The 18,214-nt window shown below is 41.8% G+C and overlaps 1 protein-coding gene across 1 annotated transcript in view; it reads right to left on the minus strand.

Moving 5' to 3' along the window:
- LOC124616265 (suppressor of fused homolog) overlaps positions 1-18,214 on the minus strand; it is a 136,402-nt gene that overhangs the window by 12,988 nt on the left and 105,200 nt on the right. The window contains 2 exon segments of the mRNA XM_047144572.1: positions 229-415; positions 9,757-9,935. Of these exon segments, the coding sequence (XP_047000528.1) occupies positions 229-415; positions 9,757-9,935 (366 nt within the window).

Here is an 18,214-nt window from a genome sequence, read left to right on the forward strand (position 1 = left end):
ACCCTCCGCCACACACCGTCAGGTGGCTTGCGGAGTATGGATGTAGATGTAGATGTAGAATATTATTATTTTTGTACGAAATTTTACACAACTTGCAGTTAAAACCTTCCCCAACAGTTGCTAGCATTTCAGTTGGGATACAAAAAATTGGTATGAAATCTTCTTGAACAGTAGCAGCCCAATATTAAGTAAGACCATAAATGAAACACACAGAGATACTAAACTTACTCGTCCAAGTCCAATGATTTTCCAATTTTTGTGCTCAGTAACCCTTTTCTCAATGCTGCTTTGATGAGCTGAGAATCTTTTTCAGAAATCGAGGGACGGTCAACACAGCCTTGTCCTCTTGAACATTCATTTCGATTAACACCATCCTCTGGTAGAAGCTCTTCAGTTTCCTCATTACGATTTCCAACTACAAGAAGTAACAACTATTACAACAAGTTCAAGTCAGTTCACTACAAAATATGCCAATAACATCACTACATTTTCAGTCATCTAGTGTTCAATATAAATTTTTGAATTCATTAGTCAAATGTAGCGTGCAAGTGAAACAGCTAGTACTTGAAGAAAGCTCTCATTTGGTTAAACACCGAACATACTTGCTAAATGTAAACATTTAAAAAATCTATAAAACAAACAACAAATTGCCAAAAATATTTACAAGCTGTATCTATCAATGGAAACTCCAGGTTGAAATATAAACAATATAAAGAAAAGATGGATTGCTACTCTAGTAAAGATGACAAGTTAAGTTGCAGACAGGCACAAGAAAACACACCTCATGCACACATGATAGCCATCTTCAATAGCTCTGACTGGAATGTCACTAGAAGCAGCAAATCTTGAGGAGGTGGGAAAAGGGCATTTGGGGAGGGGGGGGGGGGGGGGGGGGGGGGCGCTTTCTGGTTGAGCATACAGAGACCAAGAGACCAGACTACCAAAAGGTGCAGTATTGGGAGGCTGTGAGGCAGAGGTGATGGGGAGGGCGGCAGGAATGGGCAGTGAAAACTGAGAGGAGTGGGGAAGGGCAAAGACGGGTGAGACAGTTGGCACACAGAGGCACACAAAGAGAGTGGGAGACAAGAATAGGGAGGAGGTGATAAGACAGGTGGGGTGGGAAGTGATGGTTGGAGGGTGTGGAGACAGTATATTACTGTAGACTGAGGCCTCTCTCCCCACCTCCCTGCCCCACAGCTTCCTGACACTGCACCTACTGGCAATCTAGTGCCTGCACAATCCATCTGAAAGTGCTATTCTCTGCCCCCACTCGTACTTTGTTATCCCTTCCCCTCTCCCACCCACTCCAGATTGTTGTTTTTCTTTTCTAGTGACAGCTGCATTCTGGTTCGAGTTGCCTGAGATGGCAGCCACCTGAGTGTGAGGAGTGTTACCTTGTGTGTGTGTGTGTGTGTGTGTGTGTGTGTGTGTGTGTGTGTGTGTGTGTGTGTTTCCTTTTCTGGCAAAGGCTTTGACTAAAAGCCAACGTGTGTCTTTTTGCTGTGCCTATCTGCAAATTAACTTATCATCTTTACAGTAAGTAGGAATCTATCTTTTCCCATTAAAAAGTGGCCTGACATGATACAGAGAGGAGCAGCACGAATGGGGAGGTGGAGTTATCATACATTTTTACATTCTCACACTACCATGCAATCCGGGTTAAGCCTCATTTATCCATCTCATCACAAGAGTCAAAGACTGACTTGTGAGCTGCAGTGGCCACTACATTGCCTAAGTTTGGGATTTGAGTAAGCCATACAAATATGAGGAAGAAGAAATAAATAGTTACTTGAAAATGTAATTTTTTGTTGTCCCAGTTCATAGGATGTCCTTTGGCACTGCAGTATTCCACTGTAGCATGTAGATTATTGTCATCTGTTATGGTTTTCTACTCCCATAAATAAACAAGTTTTTTGATAAATTTTATCTCATTTTCAATTTATTTCTCAATTGTCATATAATAGATGTACAAAAATCTCAAGATCCTATTTAGGATTAATTTCACAGAAATTTATTATTCAGAGTGACATTTCAAATGTTCTGCTTGGACTTCCGTAATTAGTACTTATTATGCCAGTGTGAACTAGAAGTTACAGTTAGTTAAAAGTTAGCACAGTTCACTGCGTGCAAAGCACTATGAGCTAATATCTGAGAAGGGTGGCCTACGCCATTTGAATGTCAAGAATACCAACTTTTCTGTAAAGTACTTTAAATTACCTAAAATTAATTATTTTCTGCAATAATTAACATCGAAGTTTAAATCGCCCATGTCACTTTCCATTCCAGAGTTCGTCACAACCACTGTTAGACTAAAAATTTTGACTGCATGCTTTTGTTACCTTAATTTTTCTGTTTAATCGACAAAAGTATTGATTGGTTACAAATTAATAATTTCATGTAATTCACTCTAATATGTAATATGGTTTGAGGTTGTTTGGGGGAAGAGACCAAACAGCGAGGTCATCAGTCTCATCGGATTACGGAAGGATGTTGGCCATGCCCTTTTGAAGAAACCATCCTGGCATTTGCCTGGAGCGATTTAGGGAAATCACCGAAAACCTAAATCAGGACGGCTGGACGCGGGATTGAACCATAATCCTCCCAAATGCGAGCCCAGTGTGCTAACCACTGCGCCACCTCGCCCGGTATTGTAATATGGGGATCATGCATGTAAACAAGGGGATTCACAATCTGGAAGGAAAAGGGTGTCCATGCATTTTTTAAAATTTGTAACCAGTACCATTTTCTGTCTTCCAAAATGTTACTGGTTCTTGTAATTCACCAAAAACAGCAAATTCCAATCCAGCCAAATTTTAAAGCTTTATGAAGCTTTCAAAATAAGACTGTTCTTACACCTGTCAGGAAGTAGTCAGACATCACCCAAAACCGGCAGGCCACAATTTGAGAGCCAATGAATAACATCTATGTTAGACACATTCTCATTTTGATTTGCGCCACAATTATGCACATTCTATAAGTGACAATATGCGTTCCAAACACCACAAAACTCAACACAAAACTCAAAAACTTTAATAAATAATTACATTTTAGTGATAGCTTTAATCTAAATTAATGGGCCTTGCTAATTCAAATGTGATGCGATCAACAAGTACTGTGAACTATCATTGGCAACTGCCTGAGGTATTGTTACACTCCAGTGATTCGTGTGATGGACACACTTAAATGAACACCAGAGTGAGTTATCTTTAACCAGCACAGTGGTAAGTGACAAATGTGGTATTTTCGTATAAATAGGAACATTGCCTTTGTACCACATGAGAAAATGCAACTTCTTCACTGGACTGTGACTGCGAAATATTGTGGACTTGCATAACAGTGCTAATACTTTGTTCATAGTGTAAAAATTGGTCACTGTACTTATCAAGTGATCTTCACACGGAATAAAGGTGTGTGTGATAATGAAATCTAAATGCTTGTGACAGGTAGTTTTTTAAATGAACAATGTTCCAAACTTTTGTAGACTTTCAGCTTTGATGTGATCTACATTGATGCTACCGAGGAAAGACTATAAAATCCAAGTCTGTTTCATCAAAAGCAGACTTCTTAGGTTGAAACATCAATACATGGTGGTGATATTCCTTGCACTGTTGCTCAACTGTGCAAAGAAAGAAAAGTGTCTGAGCACTGGTGGATGCATCTAGTTTTAATAGTCTGCTGATTTCACCCCATAAGCTGCTGGGATATAGCAAATAAATGATTGTTTTACATTTCTCTCCTTTCATGAAACCATTCCTACAGCTGATCACGGTTCTTCGAAAAGCACACTTGATCTGTAACTTCATGTGTTTCTTCCACGAGAAAACTGCCTGCAAACTGCATAACTTTTCATCTATGCTTTGAGCATGAGTTTCTGAGAAAGTGTTCTCAGTATTCCCCCACACTACAAAATGCAAATGGATTTACTGTGTCTATCTGCACTATATGTTACATCTGAGACATCCATCTGTTATTCACCAGATGAGGCCAAGCAGGAATGGCAACAGAAAGCATTTCTCCACCTCCATAGCTAAATTAATGCTATGGTGGAAACAATTAAGATGGCAAAAGTCCTGTCATCAATTCCACCCTTATGGCTACAATACTCTGTCTTTCTAGTGAAGGTTAAGACAGGTATTATCAGTCTTGTGAAAGAGTCTGTGACAGGGGAAAAAAAGAGTGAGAAATAGACAGACAAAAAGCTGATGATCCAATGAGAACTTTTGCCCTTTGCACAGCTGGACCACAACATGGATGGGGTGGAGGTGGGGGAATGACTAGATATGAAGAAAAAAAAAAAAAAACGTATGTCATACAACTTCATTCGAATGGACACCCAGGAAATGATTAGGTGCATATCACGTTATAGAAATGATAATTCATTTATACATTAAAATAAAAATATAAAAAATATAATAAAAAACATTTGAATATTCAATTTATGATTAGCTCTTTCAGTGCATTTGTGATGGAATTAATTGCAATGCACCCATCATCAGCAAAAATGATCATTTCCACTTTATCAATATAAGGTCAGGCACCAGTAACATATAAGAAAAATAAGAATGACTTCTCTACGAAAGTCTGTGGCCCACAAGATTAATTTACCCTTCACTGGAAAGACAGAGAATCCATTTGATGGATTTGTGTAACATGACACTCTAATTACCAAGTCTGTTAGAACCTAGTCATTATTTTTATCTCCAATACATAGAACTCACATTTCACTTCCTACGTTGCTATTCATAATTTCATTTCCAAGAAGGGAAGCACCCAATGGGAGCAAAAGTGGAAGTTTTAGATTGCTCAACCTATTACGTATGTTGCAACTCCTTCCTCTGTTTCTGTCTGAGGCACAGTGAAAGTGAAATGGGAGGCATTCCGCATGATGATTTTTAATGTAGGAATGAATGCAAATCAGTATCTGGAACATTTGCAGCAGCCTTTTAGAGATTCACTTCCAAAGTAACAGCTTGCTTCTAGTTTAATGAGTTCGAATACAAGAAAAATTCTCTTGGATACAAACTGAGTACATTCTTGGTTCTGGATCCGAATATCAGTAGTTTACGAGGAGGTTATTAAAAAAAAAAAAAAACGGGATAACATATCCATAGGCAGAGTTGTATAGTAAGCATTTCTGCCGCTAAACGTGTGTAGCAAAACTCACTCCCAGTTCAGAGCACCCATGTCGTAAAACAGGCCTGTTCTGTTCATCTGCAGTGAAAGTTTTTGCTAGCACTGTTTTGTTCTTGTTTCATTTTTTATTATGGCAATTTAAGTGAACAATTTGCAGCTGTAAATTTTGTTTCCTAACCAGTTAAAATGCTGCTGAAACTGTTTTAATGTTGAAAACAGCTTACCAAGATGACACTATGGGAAAAACTCAAGTATAAGAGAAATTTTCTCGATTTAAAAATGGTGACACGTCGATTGATGACAAACCTCATTCTGGGCAATCCATCAACTGCCCGAACTGGCAAAAATACTGAAAAAATTTGAGGGCTTGTGGTCAAAGACTGACGGCAGATGAATGGTCAACTGTCAGAGATTAGTGGGTTATCTTGGAGCTCGGTTCAGTGAATTTTAACAGAAGATGAAATGTCAAGCTGCAACAAATTGTGCTTTTAAACAACAGCTTGAAAAACTGATCCAGATTTTCTGACAAAGGTCATTACAAGTGATGAGTGATGGCACTATGGTTACAGCCCAGAAACAAAGCAACAGTCATGCCATGGAAGACGTCATCATCATCAACCCGCCCAAAAAAATGTCGTCAAACTTCAAAATGGTGCCGATTTGCTTTTTTGATGCCAAGGCATACTTCATTCAGAGTGTGTTCTCCCAGGTCAGAGCATCAAGCAAACTTCTTATTAGGGAGTTGTTAAGAAGACTGCGCAACAGTGTTCATCAAGAGAGACCCTATTTGTAGCAGGCAGGGACACTGATTTGACAACATTGAAGAAGTCAATAAAACAACGAGGGAGCAGCTGTCAGCCATTTTAGAAATGGCTACAAAAAATGTTTTGAACAGTGGACGCACTGGTGGGATAAATTCATTAGTTGTACTGGAGGATATTTTGAAGGGGATAAGCTTGTTTTGTAAACAATATGAAAATATATAGCTTTTAAAAAGTGATCCCTGTCTTTTTTGGGTACCCCATCATATGGGATCTTGAATCAAAACCTGCAGTTTAAAATAAGGACATTCTGGATACCAAACTTTCCAAACCCTATGCAAATGACTGCATACTGAATTCTGCCCACAAATGTGTACCAATTCAAACATGGAAAAGTCACAATCATGTATTTGTCTATCTGGAAACGTGAGAACAGCATGAAGTGCGGGAAACATAAGGAGGTGTAATTTCATTCTGAAAAATAATCTCCCTGTGAGTATTTGCAACGTGTTTAAATAATTGTTTTTCACAGCAGCAATAATCCAGACATCTGCCTTTCATTGGACAGTGGGCTACCAAATGAACTATCTGAGCATGCCTCGTGAGCTGAGTAAAAACTTGCCACCTAAGTTTTCTCCATACATTTTAAGCTCTACTGGGGATGGCCTGTGTGTTGTGATCCTAACATCCCCTAGAAGAAACAAAAGTACACCATAATGCAGTGTACATTCACTAAAAAGTGAGATGTACACTCACTAAAAATGAAATCTAGTCATCTCCATAATATCTCAGGAGTTGTGGTTAGATTTATATCTTTGCTACCCCTTCAGCAATTTGGAAGAGCCTCAGGGGAAGTAGGAAGGTATGTATAGTAATTAATGGCAGACTGACGCTCTGGGTTTAACACTAAGGCATGTTTGTTTAACATGACTGATGGTGTACTACTTGCAAAAGGCAGGTATCCGGGTTTGAGTCTCTGTTCAGCATAGTGTTTAAACTTGTCAAGGGTGTTTAAGTCTTCACCAATTTTCTGAGTCACAGATAGGCACAACAAAAAGACTCTCACAATTAAAGCTGTTGGTCATTAAAGCTTTCGGCCATTAAGGCCTTCATCAACAACACACACACACACACACACACACACACACACACACACACACACACACACACACGACTGCAGTCTCAGGCAACTAAAACCACACTGTGAGCAGCAGTGCCAGTGCATGATGGGAGTGTGACTGTGTGGGGGTAAGGAGGAGACTGAGACGGGGAGGGGGTGGGATACTATGGTGGGGGTGGCAACAGTGAAGTGCTGCAGGTTAGACGGAGGGCAGAGGAGAAGCGAATAGGTGGGGGGGGGGGGGGGGGGGGTAAGTAGCAGGAAAGGAGACATAAAAAGTGTGGGTGTAGTGGTGGAGTGATGGCAGTGTAGTGCTGTTCCCATTCCAGCACTACACAGCCATCATTCACCGCCACACCCAGTCTTTTTATTTCTCTCCTTTTCCACTATTACCCCTCCCCCTCCCCCCTCCCCCTCCCCACCTCTCCCCTGCCCAGCACGTAACTGCAGCACTGCTCGCAGTGTGATTTCAGTTGCCCAAGACTGCAGTCGTGTGTGTGTGTGTGTGTGTGTGTGTGTGTGTGTGTGTGGTGTGTGTGTATTGTGGACGAAGGCCTTAATGCTCAAAAGCTTTAATTGTGAGTCTTTTTGTTGTGCCTATCTACAACTCAGCATCTCCGCTGTATGGTGAGTAGCAACTTTCCTTCTCATGATATTGTTACAGTCCATCCTGGATTTTCCATTGTTTGATTCACTAATTTTCTGCATTTGTGAACAGTTACTTAAATGTTAAGGAATCATTCTGAGTAAACAACGTAACTATTTTAATTTCTTTTTTGATAATTAATAGCAGTAAACTATGCGAATACTCAGAATTCTCCCAAAAAGCATCTACATTTAATGTAATCTGAACTGTCATTTCAACTGTCACTTTCTAACATTTAGTTCTCCTCATTTATTTGCTGTTGCAAATACACTGTCCTAGGTTATCATAGGTTTGCAACAGATATTAGAGAATTCAGGATTTGCTTTTTATATTTTCTGTTATCAGTCAAATTTATTTATTTTATGCATATAGACTGAAGTGGCAAGTAAAAACGTGTACCAAGGAGAGAAATAAATCTGGGTCTTCTGGTCACAAGACTGGTGCATTAGCCACTAAGCAGCTTGGCACAGCGGTTCACACAACTGCAAGGATTATCCTGGCATGCCTCCCTCCTTAATCAAATTCTTACTGCCACTCCGCTCTTCTTTAAATTCTCCCTTACATATGAACAGAATTGCCAAGGCTCTCCATGTTCTGGAATAGCACCTCAGCATCAAACATAAAAGGAGGTCCAGCCTGAAACCCAGGTGCAGGTACTTATACAAACAAAATTACCCAATTTCAGAGACTTTACTGGTTTCATACAGGTATGATTTTATATAGACCGAAGCAGCGGGTGAAAATCTGTATCAAGGCCAGGAATTGAACCTGGGTCTCCTGCTTACTTGGCAGGTGCGTTAGCCACTAAGCCATTATGCCCTTAAAGTGGGGGAGGCATACCAGATTAATATGGGCAGTTGTGTGAAATGCTGCGCCTACGTGGCTTAGCGGCCAATGCACCTGCCTAGTAAGCAGGACACCTAGGTTCGATTCCCAGCCTTGGTATCAATTTTCACTTGCCATTTCAGTCTATATGCCTAAAATCATACCTGAATGGCGCCAATAATGTCTTTGAAATTGTGTCACTTCACTTATTTATTTTATGTTTAATTGACATGTTGCAGTGTGTTTGAGGTATGTTTTGCTCACCATCAGGTATTTACATATATTAATGAAAGATAAAATTGTCTTAATCTGAAATAATACAGAGCTGCTCTGTTCATTATTTGCTTCGGGGGTAAGTAAATGGGGGTAAATATGATGATGTATCTTTAAAAAAACATATACACCTGATGATGTGCCAAACATACTGGAAAAGCACTGTCATATATTACATAAACACAAATAAATGTGACTTGTAGCAGAGAACACAAATAATTATTCTATAGTCATGATTCCTAAATTCTGTCTGTATGGCCACAATTAATCAGGATATGGATGTTTGAAACTACTGAGAACTGAAAGACAGTTTGTCTTTAACCAATAAGTAAACCAAGTATGTATTCATGCTAACAATGATGGAAAAAATAAGACTGATGCTTACTGTAAAGGTAACATGCTGAGTTGCGAACATGCACAATTAAAAGACATGTACATATAAACTTTCGGTCACAGCCTCAATTGGGAAAAGAGGAACACACCATTCATCCACACACATGCCTGCCAACTCCGGCAGCTCAGGCCTAGCCCGAGCCGCTGGAGTAGGCGGTCACATGTGTTTGAGGTGTGTTTGCTTGCGTGAATGATGGATGTGTGTGTTTTTCTTTTTCTGATGAGGGCTGTAGCTGAAAGCTTATATGTAAGTGTCTTTTAATTATGCCTGTCTGCCACTTAGCATGTTAACTTTACAGTAAGTAGCAATCTATCTTTCCCTACGTTGCTAATATTATCACCTGATGTATCCATATTAATATTCACTACAATACTGGAATTTCAAAGATGGATTAGTTGAAATCTTTGACGGAACTGTCCCATTATTTATATGCAGTTGTTCTCAAAATAAGGCTACTTTATTACCGATTTGTTGCGATGCATGGTATGATTCACATACAATCTGAGCAGACAGGAATCATTATAAATATAAACAGTGACTGTAATAAATATGTTCTTTATTGTCCAGTATTAATAGTTCAAAATTTGCTCACTATGTGGCTTACCAATGTGATGGATCAGGTTCTGCATGTTTACATCTGTCCAGGAACACCGAGCACTTACGCCACTTAGATTGGAGCCATCTTTCTCAACACCTTGATCTACTTCCTCCTGGACTGCCAAGTCTATTTCCTGCATGCTTTCCCCCCGACGCATGTCAGTCACTAGCCATTGGCTGCCAGCCCTTCATAAACAAAACAACGCAAAATACTTAATCTAGCAGCATAACAACACATTAATAGCCAGTCTAGATAAAAAGGAACAGTTTAAGTGATATCTCACAACATAAGTACGCCCTAAAAGAAATTTAAGTATTTAGTATTAGTTACTTCAATGTTTACGATACAGGCAAATGTAGGTTTGCATATAATATTTGGACAAAGCAAACATATGCATTAAATGCAAAATTAGAAACTGCTATTGATTATGCATGTACCACTGGATGAGAAAATGATTTAAAATTCTATTTAGTACCATGCCTGTGATTGATTACAATTCAGCTCTCCAGTGAAAAATGTGTAAAGTTTTAAAAAGAAAATTTGTTGTTTCCTGACAGAAAGGGAACTACACCTATAAATGAATATCAAAAAGCAACAAGAACAGTAAATATAAGAGCAAAAGTTAAGCATTAAATGTTAATGTACAAGTTATCGTAGGACATGAACTAATGGACTGAAATATGGACTGAAACTTCAAACGTTTAATCTGCAGAACTCAGTCAGGACTAAGTAACAAAAGTGTGTGACCTGGCTGGAATTAAACGTCTATTAATTACAATGTTTTCCATTTTTCTGATGTGGCGTGAAATAATTAAACATTCATCACTATAACAGTAAGGTAGAGGACCACTAACAAGATACTGTGATGTCCAAAACGAAAATGCCTAATACTGAAACTATTTAGGTCACAAATAGATACAGAAGGATTCTGATGGAACAGAAACTGGACTCTACTGCAACAAAGAATGGGAAGTATCTCAGCAGCAGCCAATAAGATGGTGATAATGACAGGAAAACCGCTGAAATTTATTTTAATAATAATATAAAGGGGAGGTGGAAGGAGAGGAAGTACTTTCAATATCCCGACTTTACTTTATTGTTCACACACTGGAAATCATGGAAAACTTCCAAATGATGATGATGATCGGTTTGGGAGGGGGGGGGGGGAGAGGGGGGAGGGGCACTCAACTGCGCAGTCATCAGCGCTGGTACAAAGTCCCAATTTTTACACAGTCCAATTTTTTTTACACATTCCAATCAAGCCATAGTCACAAATGATGATGATGGAATGATGAGGACAACACAAACACCCAATCCCCGGGCAGAGAAAATCCCCAACCTGGTTGGGAATTGAACCCGGGACCCCATGATTCAGAGGTAGCAGAGCTAGCCACTAAACCACGAGCTGCGGACAAATTTCAAATGGGAACTGTAATATCTGAGCCAGAAGTTTATTTTACACATGGTCCACCAAAATGCGCATGCACAATATGTGGGTGGGGGGTGCCACTAAATTGATTTTGGGAAAGAATGATAGTTAATTGAAAGAAAATACAGATTAATTTAACCATTGTCTTTCATCATTCAACTTGAAATATTTGAGAACAACCATCATTTCAAACATGAATCTTTCACTCTGCAACAGAGTGCACATTGTTTTGAGACTTGTGGCCAGAATGCTAGATCAGGACTTGAATCCAGAACCTCACTTTTGTGGGTAATGTTCTTAGCACCTGAGCTATCCGTATGCAACTGCTGACCTGCCTAACATTTCGCTTTTGCCATTACCTCTCTACTACACAGAAGTTCTTCTGCATAACTCAGTGAAGTTTCAAAACAGCGCACCTTTCACTCCAGAGTGAAAGATTCATTCTGGAAACAATTCACAACACTGTGGTTAAGCCAGTACTCCACAATATTCTATCTTACAGGAGTTCTTTCTTACAGAGTATTGGAAAGGGTTGGTGAGAGAAGATGTCTGCTGAAGGTTGTAAGAGAAAGGAAAAAGAACTGGTTGGGACATTCATTGAGAAGGGAGTGCTTGCTAGTAGATGCTTTGGAAGGATTGGTTTGTGGGAGAAGACTGAGAGGAAGAAGGAGATACAAGGTGATAGACGACATAAAGGGAAGCGGAAATTATGCAGACCTGAAGAGGATGGCAGAAGACCGGACAGCCTGGAGAACTACCATGTGAAAACCTGCCTTTAGGCAGAACCCATGATGATGATGATGATGATGATGTTGATGACAGGAGTTTAAGTCCAGTGAGGTACGCAGGGGAGCTTCTGTAAAGTTTGGAAAGTAAGAAGGACACATGGATGCAAGTGAAGCTGAGAGGCATTAGTCATGCCTGGGTAGCTCAGTCAACAAGTGCATTGTCCATGAAATGCAAGGTTATACGTTCCACATCAGTCCACCATACAGTTTTAATCTGGTTGGCAGTTTCAGTAAACATCATACTCTATAGCCACAAATGTCGTTGGCCATTTTCTGAGAAAAGAGAGTGAACAACAACCATGAACAAAAAAAGATCTGAACACCCCCCCCCCCCCCCCCTCCACTGCGCCCACCAGATATTTGAGTGTGTTTAAGTACTGCACTATCATAGTGAGAGAAACTACTTTAATTACACAGTACACGAATGGCTATAATGCCCCACCATAACTGAGTCACTACTTCAAGCTAATGCAGTGGTGTCTGATCAGGAGGTAGCAAGTTTAAAATATGTTAGCAGGAAAAATTTATCAGCATCTGTCTTTGGCCAATAAGGGGAGGAGAAGTGGCAGGCTATAATGTGTAGACTGTGCTCAATATCGTGAGTTATATACCAGCCTTTCGACAGTATTTCTCACAGTGAGGGTATGTGACAACATTTATGGCTACCTGTACCGCATTTTGTGCAGAGACATCATTAGATCAACATGAAATGATCAAATTACATACTGGCAAACTGGTTTTCCCATTGCATTTTGTATTATTCAATACTTAAGCACAAAAATGTCATGAACATTTAACTAAAATAGGAAGCACACACAACAGTTGTTTATATGATATGGCTGTAATATGAAACCACAGTGAATGCTTTAAGGAAGGCACCAAGAAACCAGAAAGTTGTGGAGAAAGCCATACAAGATTCTCACCTTGCCACTGAAGCACAGTTTTTGGTAAGAAATTGTACTGGTGTTTGAACATTACTATGCAATAATGAAGGAAACTTTAGATAATGTCTCATCAGAGAATGAACACAGGGAACACTGACAAGGACTGGGTAGAAATCAAGACTTTTTTTGAGAATCATCCTATTATTTAATGTGAGTAATTTTACGAAACAGCTGAAGACCTTTTCCATCAAATACAGGTGCAGTATCTTAACAGCTGTATCGTCTCACTTAATGCTGCATGCTAAAAAATATTCAGTACATGATGTGAGGTGAAACACACATGAATGTTTGCAAGCAGCATCTTCTACACAGGTAACCATTTCTGTTAGGAATTAAGAGGCTCTTGTATCTCACACGTTTAAAATCACATCAACTGTTTATGATACATGCAAAGAGGGGAAATTTAAAACAACTTACAATAAAAAGAAGCCGAGCTTTTGCCACTATGCTTGGAGATTCCAAAAATGATAAAAGAATCAAGACTTTTGAATCTGCCATAATTTTCCACGAGGCAAAGGCAAAGGCTTGATTAAGCTTAGAAAACCATGCGCTCATTAATATAAGGACAAGACGAAAAATTATTGATCTGGGACAGAAATTACATTGATATCAATGAAATTTTTGTATTTATTTTGTTGTAAATGTTGTACAAAAGTGTTGGTCACATTTCAATGTGATCTGGAGAAGATGAAGAGAAAATGAAAAACCTTATAAATGATAACCATGTTGTTATAATTATGTATGAATGTTGTTGAATGAATACACACTGAAGCACCTAAGAAACTGGTACAGGCATTCCTATTCAAATACAGAGATATGTAAATAGGCAGAATATGGTGCTGTGGTTGGCAATGCCTATGTAAGACATCAAATGTCTAGAGTAGTTGTTAGATCAGTTACTGCTGCTACAACAGAAGGTTCTCAAGGGTTAAGTGAGTTTTAATGTGGTGTTATAAACAGTGCATGAGCGATGGGACACAATGTCTCCGGCGTAGCAATGAAGTGGGGATTTTCCCACAAGACTATTTCACGAGTGTACCGTGAATATCAGCAATCTGGTAAAACATCGAATCTCCAACACAACTGCAGCTGAAAGCAGATCCTGCAAGAATGGGACCAATAACAACTGAAGATAATCATTCAATGTGACAGAGGAGCAACTCTTTCGCAAATGGCTGCAAATTTCACTGCTGGGCCATCAACAAGTTGGTTGGATTAAAAGAGGGGGAAAGTGACCAAACTAAGAGGTCATCAGTCCCTCGTTCTGAATTTAAAAAATGCCACAAGTGTGAGAATAAAACAAACGAGACTGACAGCTCAAAATGGAATGAAAGGAAAAATTACAAGAACAATGAAGGGCAACAATGGACAAAAGGGGACAAGAAAACCATGGAAACACAAGAAACGGGATGAAGAGATTAAAACAACAAAGCAGATTACCATGGGAATAAAAAGGAGAAGCCAGCCAGTCCGAAACACAGAGGGACAGAGAACATGAGCTAAAACTTAGATCAAATGATAAAGCCCACCCTCACAAATAAAACGTAAAACAAAATCTGCCGATGAGGTGTTGTCAGATAAAATTAGCGGCAACAAGTCCAGTAACCCAAGATTTCGTTGCTGGGCAGTCAAAGTGGGACAGTGCACCAGAATATGGGCCACTGTCAACCGGGCGCCGCACCGACACTCTGGCGGGTCTTCACGGCGCAGGAGGTAACCATGGGTCGCCCAAGCATGGCCAATGAGGAGCTGGCACGGGACAACTGATTCCCTGCAAGAGGCCCGCATGGAAGACTTCCACACATTCCTAGTCTCCTTAATGACACGCAGTTTGTTGTGCATACTGTTATGCCAATCCGTCTCCCAAAGCCAAAAAGAAACTGCCGCATATGCAAGTCAGGTTCAGAGATGCCCATCACCAGAAGCAGTTTCCACGTAGCCTGTTTGGCCAGCCTGTTGGCAAGTTCGTTGCCTGGAATTCCGATGCGACCTAGGGTCCAGACAAACACCACTGAACGACTGGACCGTTCCAGGGCATAGATGGACTCCTGGATGGTCGCTACCAAAGGATGACGAGGGTAGCACTGGTCGATAGCTTGTAGGCTGCTCAAGGAGACAGTACACAGGAGAAATAACTCGCCTGGGCATGAGCGGATGTGCTCAAGAGCACGAAATATGGCTGCCAGCTCGGCAGCCATCGGGCAAGGAGTGCTGTTCTACATGTCCTCCATGAACATAGGCAAAGCCAACATGACCATCGGCCATTGAGCCATCAGTGTAAACCACTTCATGGCCCCAGTACATGTCGAGAATCGAGAGGAAGTGACAGTGGAGAGTCGCAGCGTTAACTGAGTCCTTAGGACCATGTGAAAGGTCCAGGCAAAGCCGCGGCCTAGGCATATACCATGGAGGTGTACGTGAAAGAACCTCAGGTATAGGTGGTAAAGGGAAGGACTCCAGTTCAGACAGAAAGGATCAAATGCAAACCGCAATCGTTAGCCCTGACGTGGGCCACTGATGCGGGAGACGGGCTGCCGCAGGTGGGAAAAGAAGACGGTAATTCGCATGCGCAGGAGAGCTACGAACATGTGCAATGGAACTGGCGAGAAGTTGTGCACGCCTAACCTTCAATGGAGGGCCTACAGCCTCCACCAGGACACTGGTCACAGGACGCATTCTAAAAGACCCTGTTGTTAGGCGAACGACACAGTGGAGCACTGGCTCGAGTAAACGCAACACTGATGGTGCCGCTTAACCATAAACCATACTCCCATAGCCAAGGCAGGATTGAACAAGGACTCTCTAGAGCTGCAGCAGTGTAGAGTGGTCTGCACCCCAGTTGCTGTTGCTCAGGCAGCGGAGGGCACCGAGATGCTGCCAACATTTCCACTTAAGCTGATGAAGGTGAGGTAGCCACGTCAATCTGTCATCGAAAACCAGTCCTAAGAATCAATATGCCTCCACTACAGTGAGTGGACCTTCTGTTAGATAAAGTACTGGTTCCGAATGAACAGTACACTGCCGACAGCAGTGCATGACACACAACTTCGCGGCTGAAAACTGGAAGCCATGGGCTAGAGCCCACGACTCCAGCTTGTGAATGACTCCCTGTAGGCGCTGCTCAGCAACACCAGTACTGGAGGAGCAGTAAGAAATGCAGAAGTCATCCACCTACAAGGAAGGCAAGACAGATGGCCCTACAGCTGCCACTAGACCATTAATGGTCACTACAAATAAAGAGACACTCATTACAGAGCCCTGCGGGACTCGATTCTGCAGGATATGGATGGAACTATGGGAGGCACCAACTTGGACATGGAAAGTACAAAGCAACAGCAAATTTTGGATACAAATTGGGTAGCGGGCCTCGGAGACCCCACTCGTATAATGTGGCAAGGATATGATGTCACCAGGTCGTGTCATACACTTTTCTTCAATCGAAATATGGGGCAACCAGGTGTTGGCATCTGGAAAAGGCTGTGTGAATGGCAGACTCAAGGGACACAAGATTATCAGTGGTACAGCGACCCTGACAGAAGCCGCACTGACATGGAGCCAGTAGACCACATGACTCCAGGACCCAACCCAACCGCCAGCACACCATACATTCCACCAGCTTATAAAGAATGTTGGTGAGGCTGACGGGCCAATAGCTATCCACATCAAGCGGGTTTTTACTGGGTTTGAGCACTGGAATGATGGTGCTCTCCCGACATTGCGATGGTAAGATGGCTTCGCACCTGATCCGGTTGAAGATGACGAGTAGATGTCGCTTGTAGTCAGATGAGAGACGTTTAATCATCTGACTGTGGATCTGATCTGGCCCGGAGTAGTGTCGGGGCAATGTGCCAGGGCACTGAGGAGCTCCCACTAAGTAAATGGGGCATTACAGGATTCACTGTGGCATGTAGTCAACGAAATCCCTTTCCCTTCTAGCTGCCATTTGAGAGTGCGAAAGGCTGGGGGGTAATTATCCGATGCAGAGGGTCGAGAAATGTGCTCAGCAATAGCATTTTCATCGGTAGATAACACACCATTTACGTTAACACCGGGAACACCTGTTGAGGGCTGGTACCCGAACACACGTTTGATCTTTGCCCAGACTTGGGAAGGTGATGTATGGCACCCAATGGTCGAGACACATCTCTCCCAACAATTCTGCTTCCATAGTTTGACAAGATGGCGAATGCGGGCACAGAGCCGTTTTAAAGGTTATGAGGTGCTCCAGGGAAGGGTGCCGCTTATGCCGCTGTAGATCTCCCCAACACTCCTAAATTGCTTCAGTGACTTCCGGTGACCACCAAGGGACTGCCTTTGAGCACGGGCACCCTAAAGAGTGAGGGATTGCATTTTCTGCCGTGAAACGATAGTTGTAGTCACCTGCTCAACCATCACATTGATGTTACCATGTGGGGGAGATTCAACGGTGACAGCAGCAGTGAAAGTTTTCCAGTCCGCCTTGTTTAAAGCCCATCTGGGCAGGCACCTGTGGGCCTGACACGGGGGCAGGGACAGGAAGATGGGGAAGTAATCACTACCAGACAGGTCATCATGTGCTCTCCAATGGATAGGTGGGAGAAGGCCAGGACTGCAAACCGAGAGATCAAAGGCCGAATATGTGCCACGTGTCACACTGAAATGGGACCTGTATTTAAGAGGTAAAGTTCGAATTGTGGCAATAAATTTTAGACATCTCTGCCTCGGCCAGTAAGCATGATGCTGCCCCACAAGGGGTTATGAGCATTAAAATCTCCCAAAAGTAGGAAAGATTTAGGGAGTTGATCAATCAGTGCAGTCAATGTGTTCAGGGGTACTGCACCATCTGGAGGAAGATATACGTTACAGACAGTTATTTCCTTTGTCGTCCTTATCCTGACAGCCACAGCGTCAAGAGGGGTTTGAAGGGACACAAGTTCACTGCATACTGAGTTCAGGACATAGGCACAAACTCCACCTGACACTCGATTATAGTCACTATGGTTCCCATATAGCTGCGGAGGACAGGGTTCCGCATTGCCAGGAACCAGGTTTCCTGGAGGGCAATGAAGACAGCAGGTGTAGAGCTTAACAGTTGCCATAGCTCAGCCAGGCAGTGGAAAAAACTGCTGCAGTTCCACTGGAGGATGACGTGATCGTGAGGCTGGGAAGGCATGGAGCATTCAATGAGGCAGTTGATGCCTCAGGGTCATCTGCTGCCACCAATTTATTTCCTGAGCAGTCTGTATCCATGGCGTCTGAGTGTCCGGCGAGGTCTAGGTCCTCAGCGGATGCCAGAATCTCCACCTCATCCTCAGAAGTAAAGC

Source organism: Schistocerca americana, chromosome 1 (genome assembly GCF_021461395.2).
Source record: "Schistocerca americana isolate TAMUIC-IGC-003095 chromosome 1, iqSchAmer2.1, whole genome shotgun sequence".
NCBI lineage: Eukaryota > Metazoa > Arthropoda > Insecta > Orthoptera > Acrididae > Schistocerca > Schistocerca americana.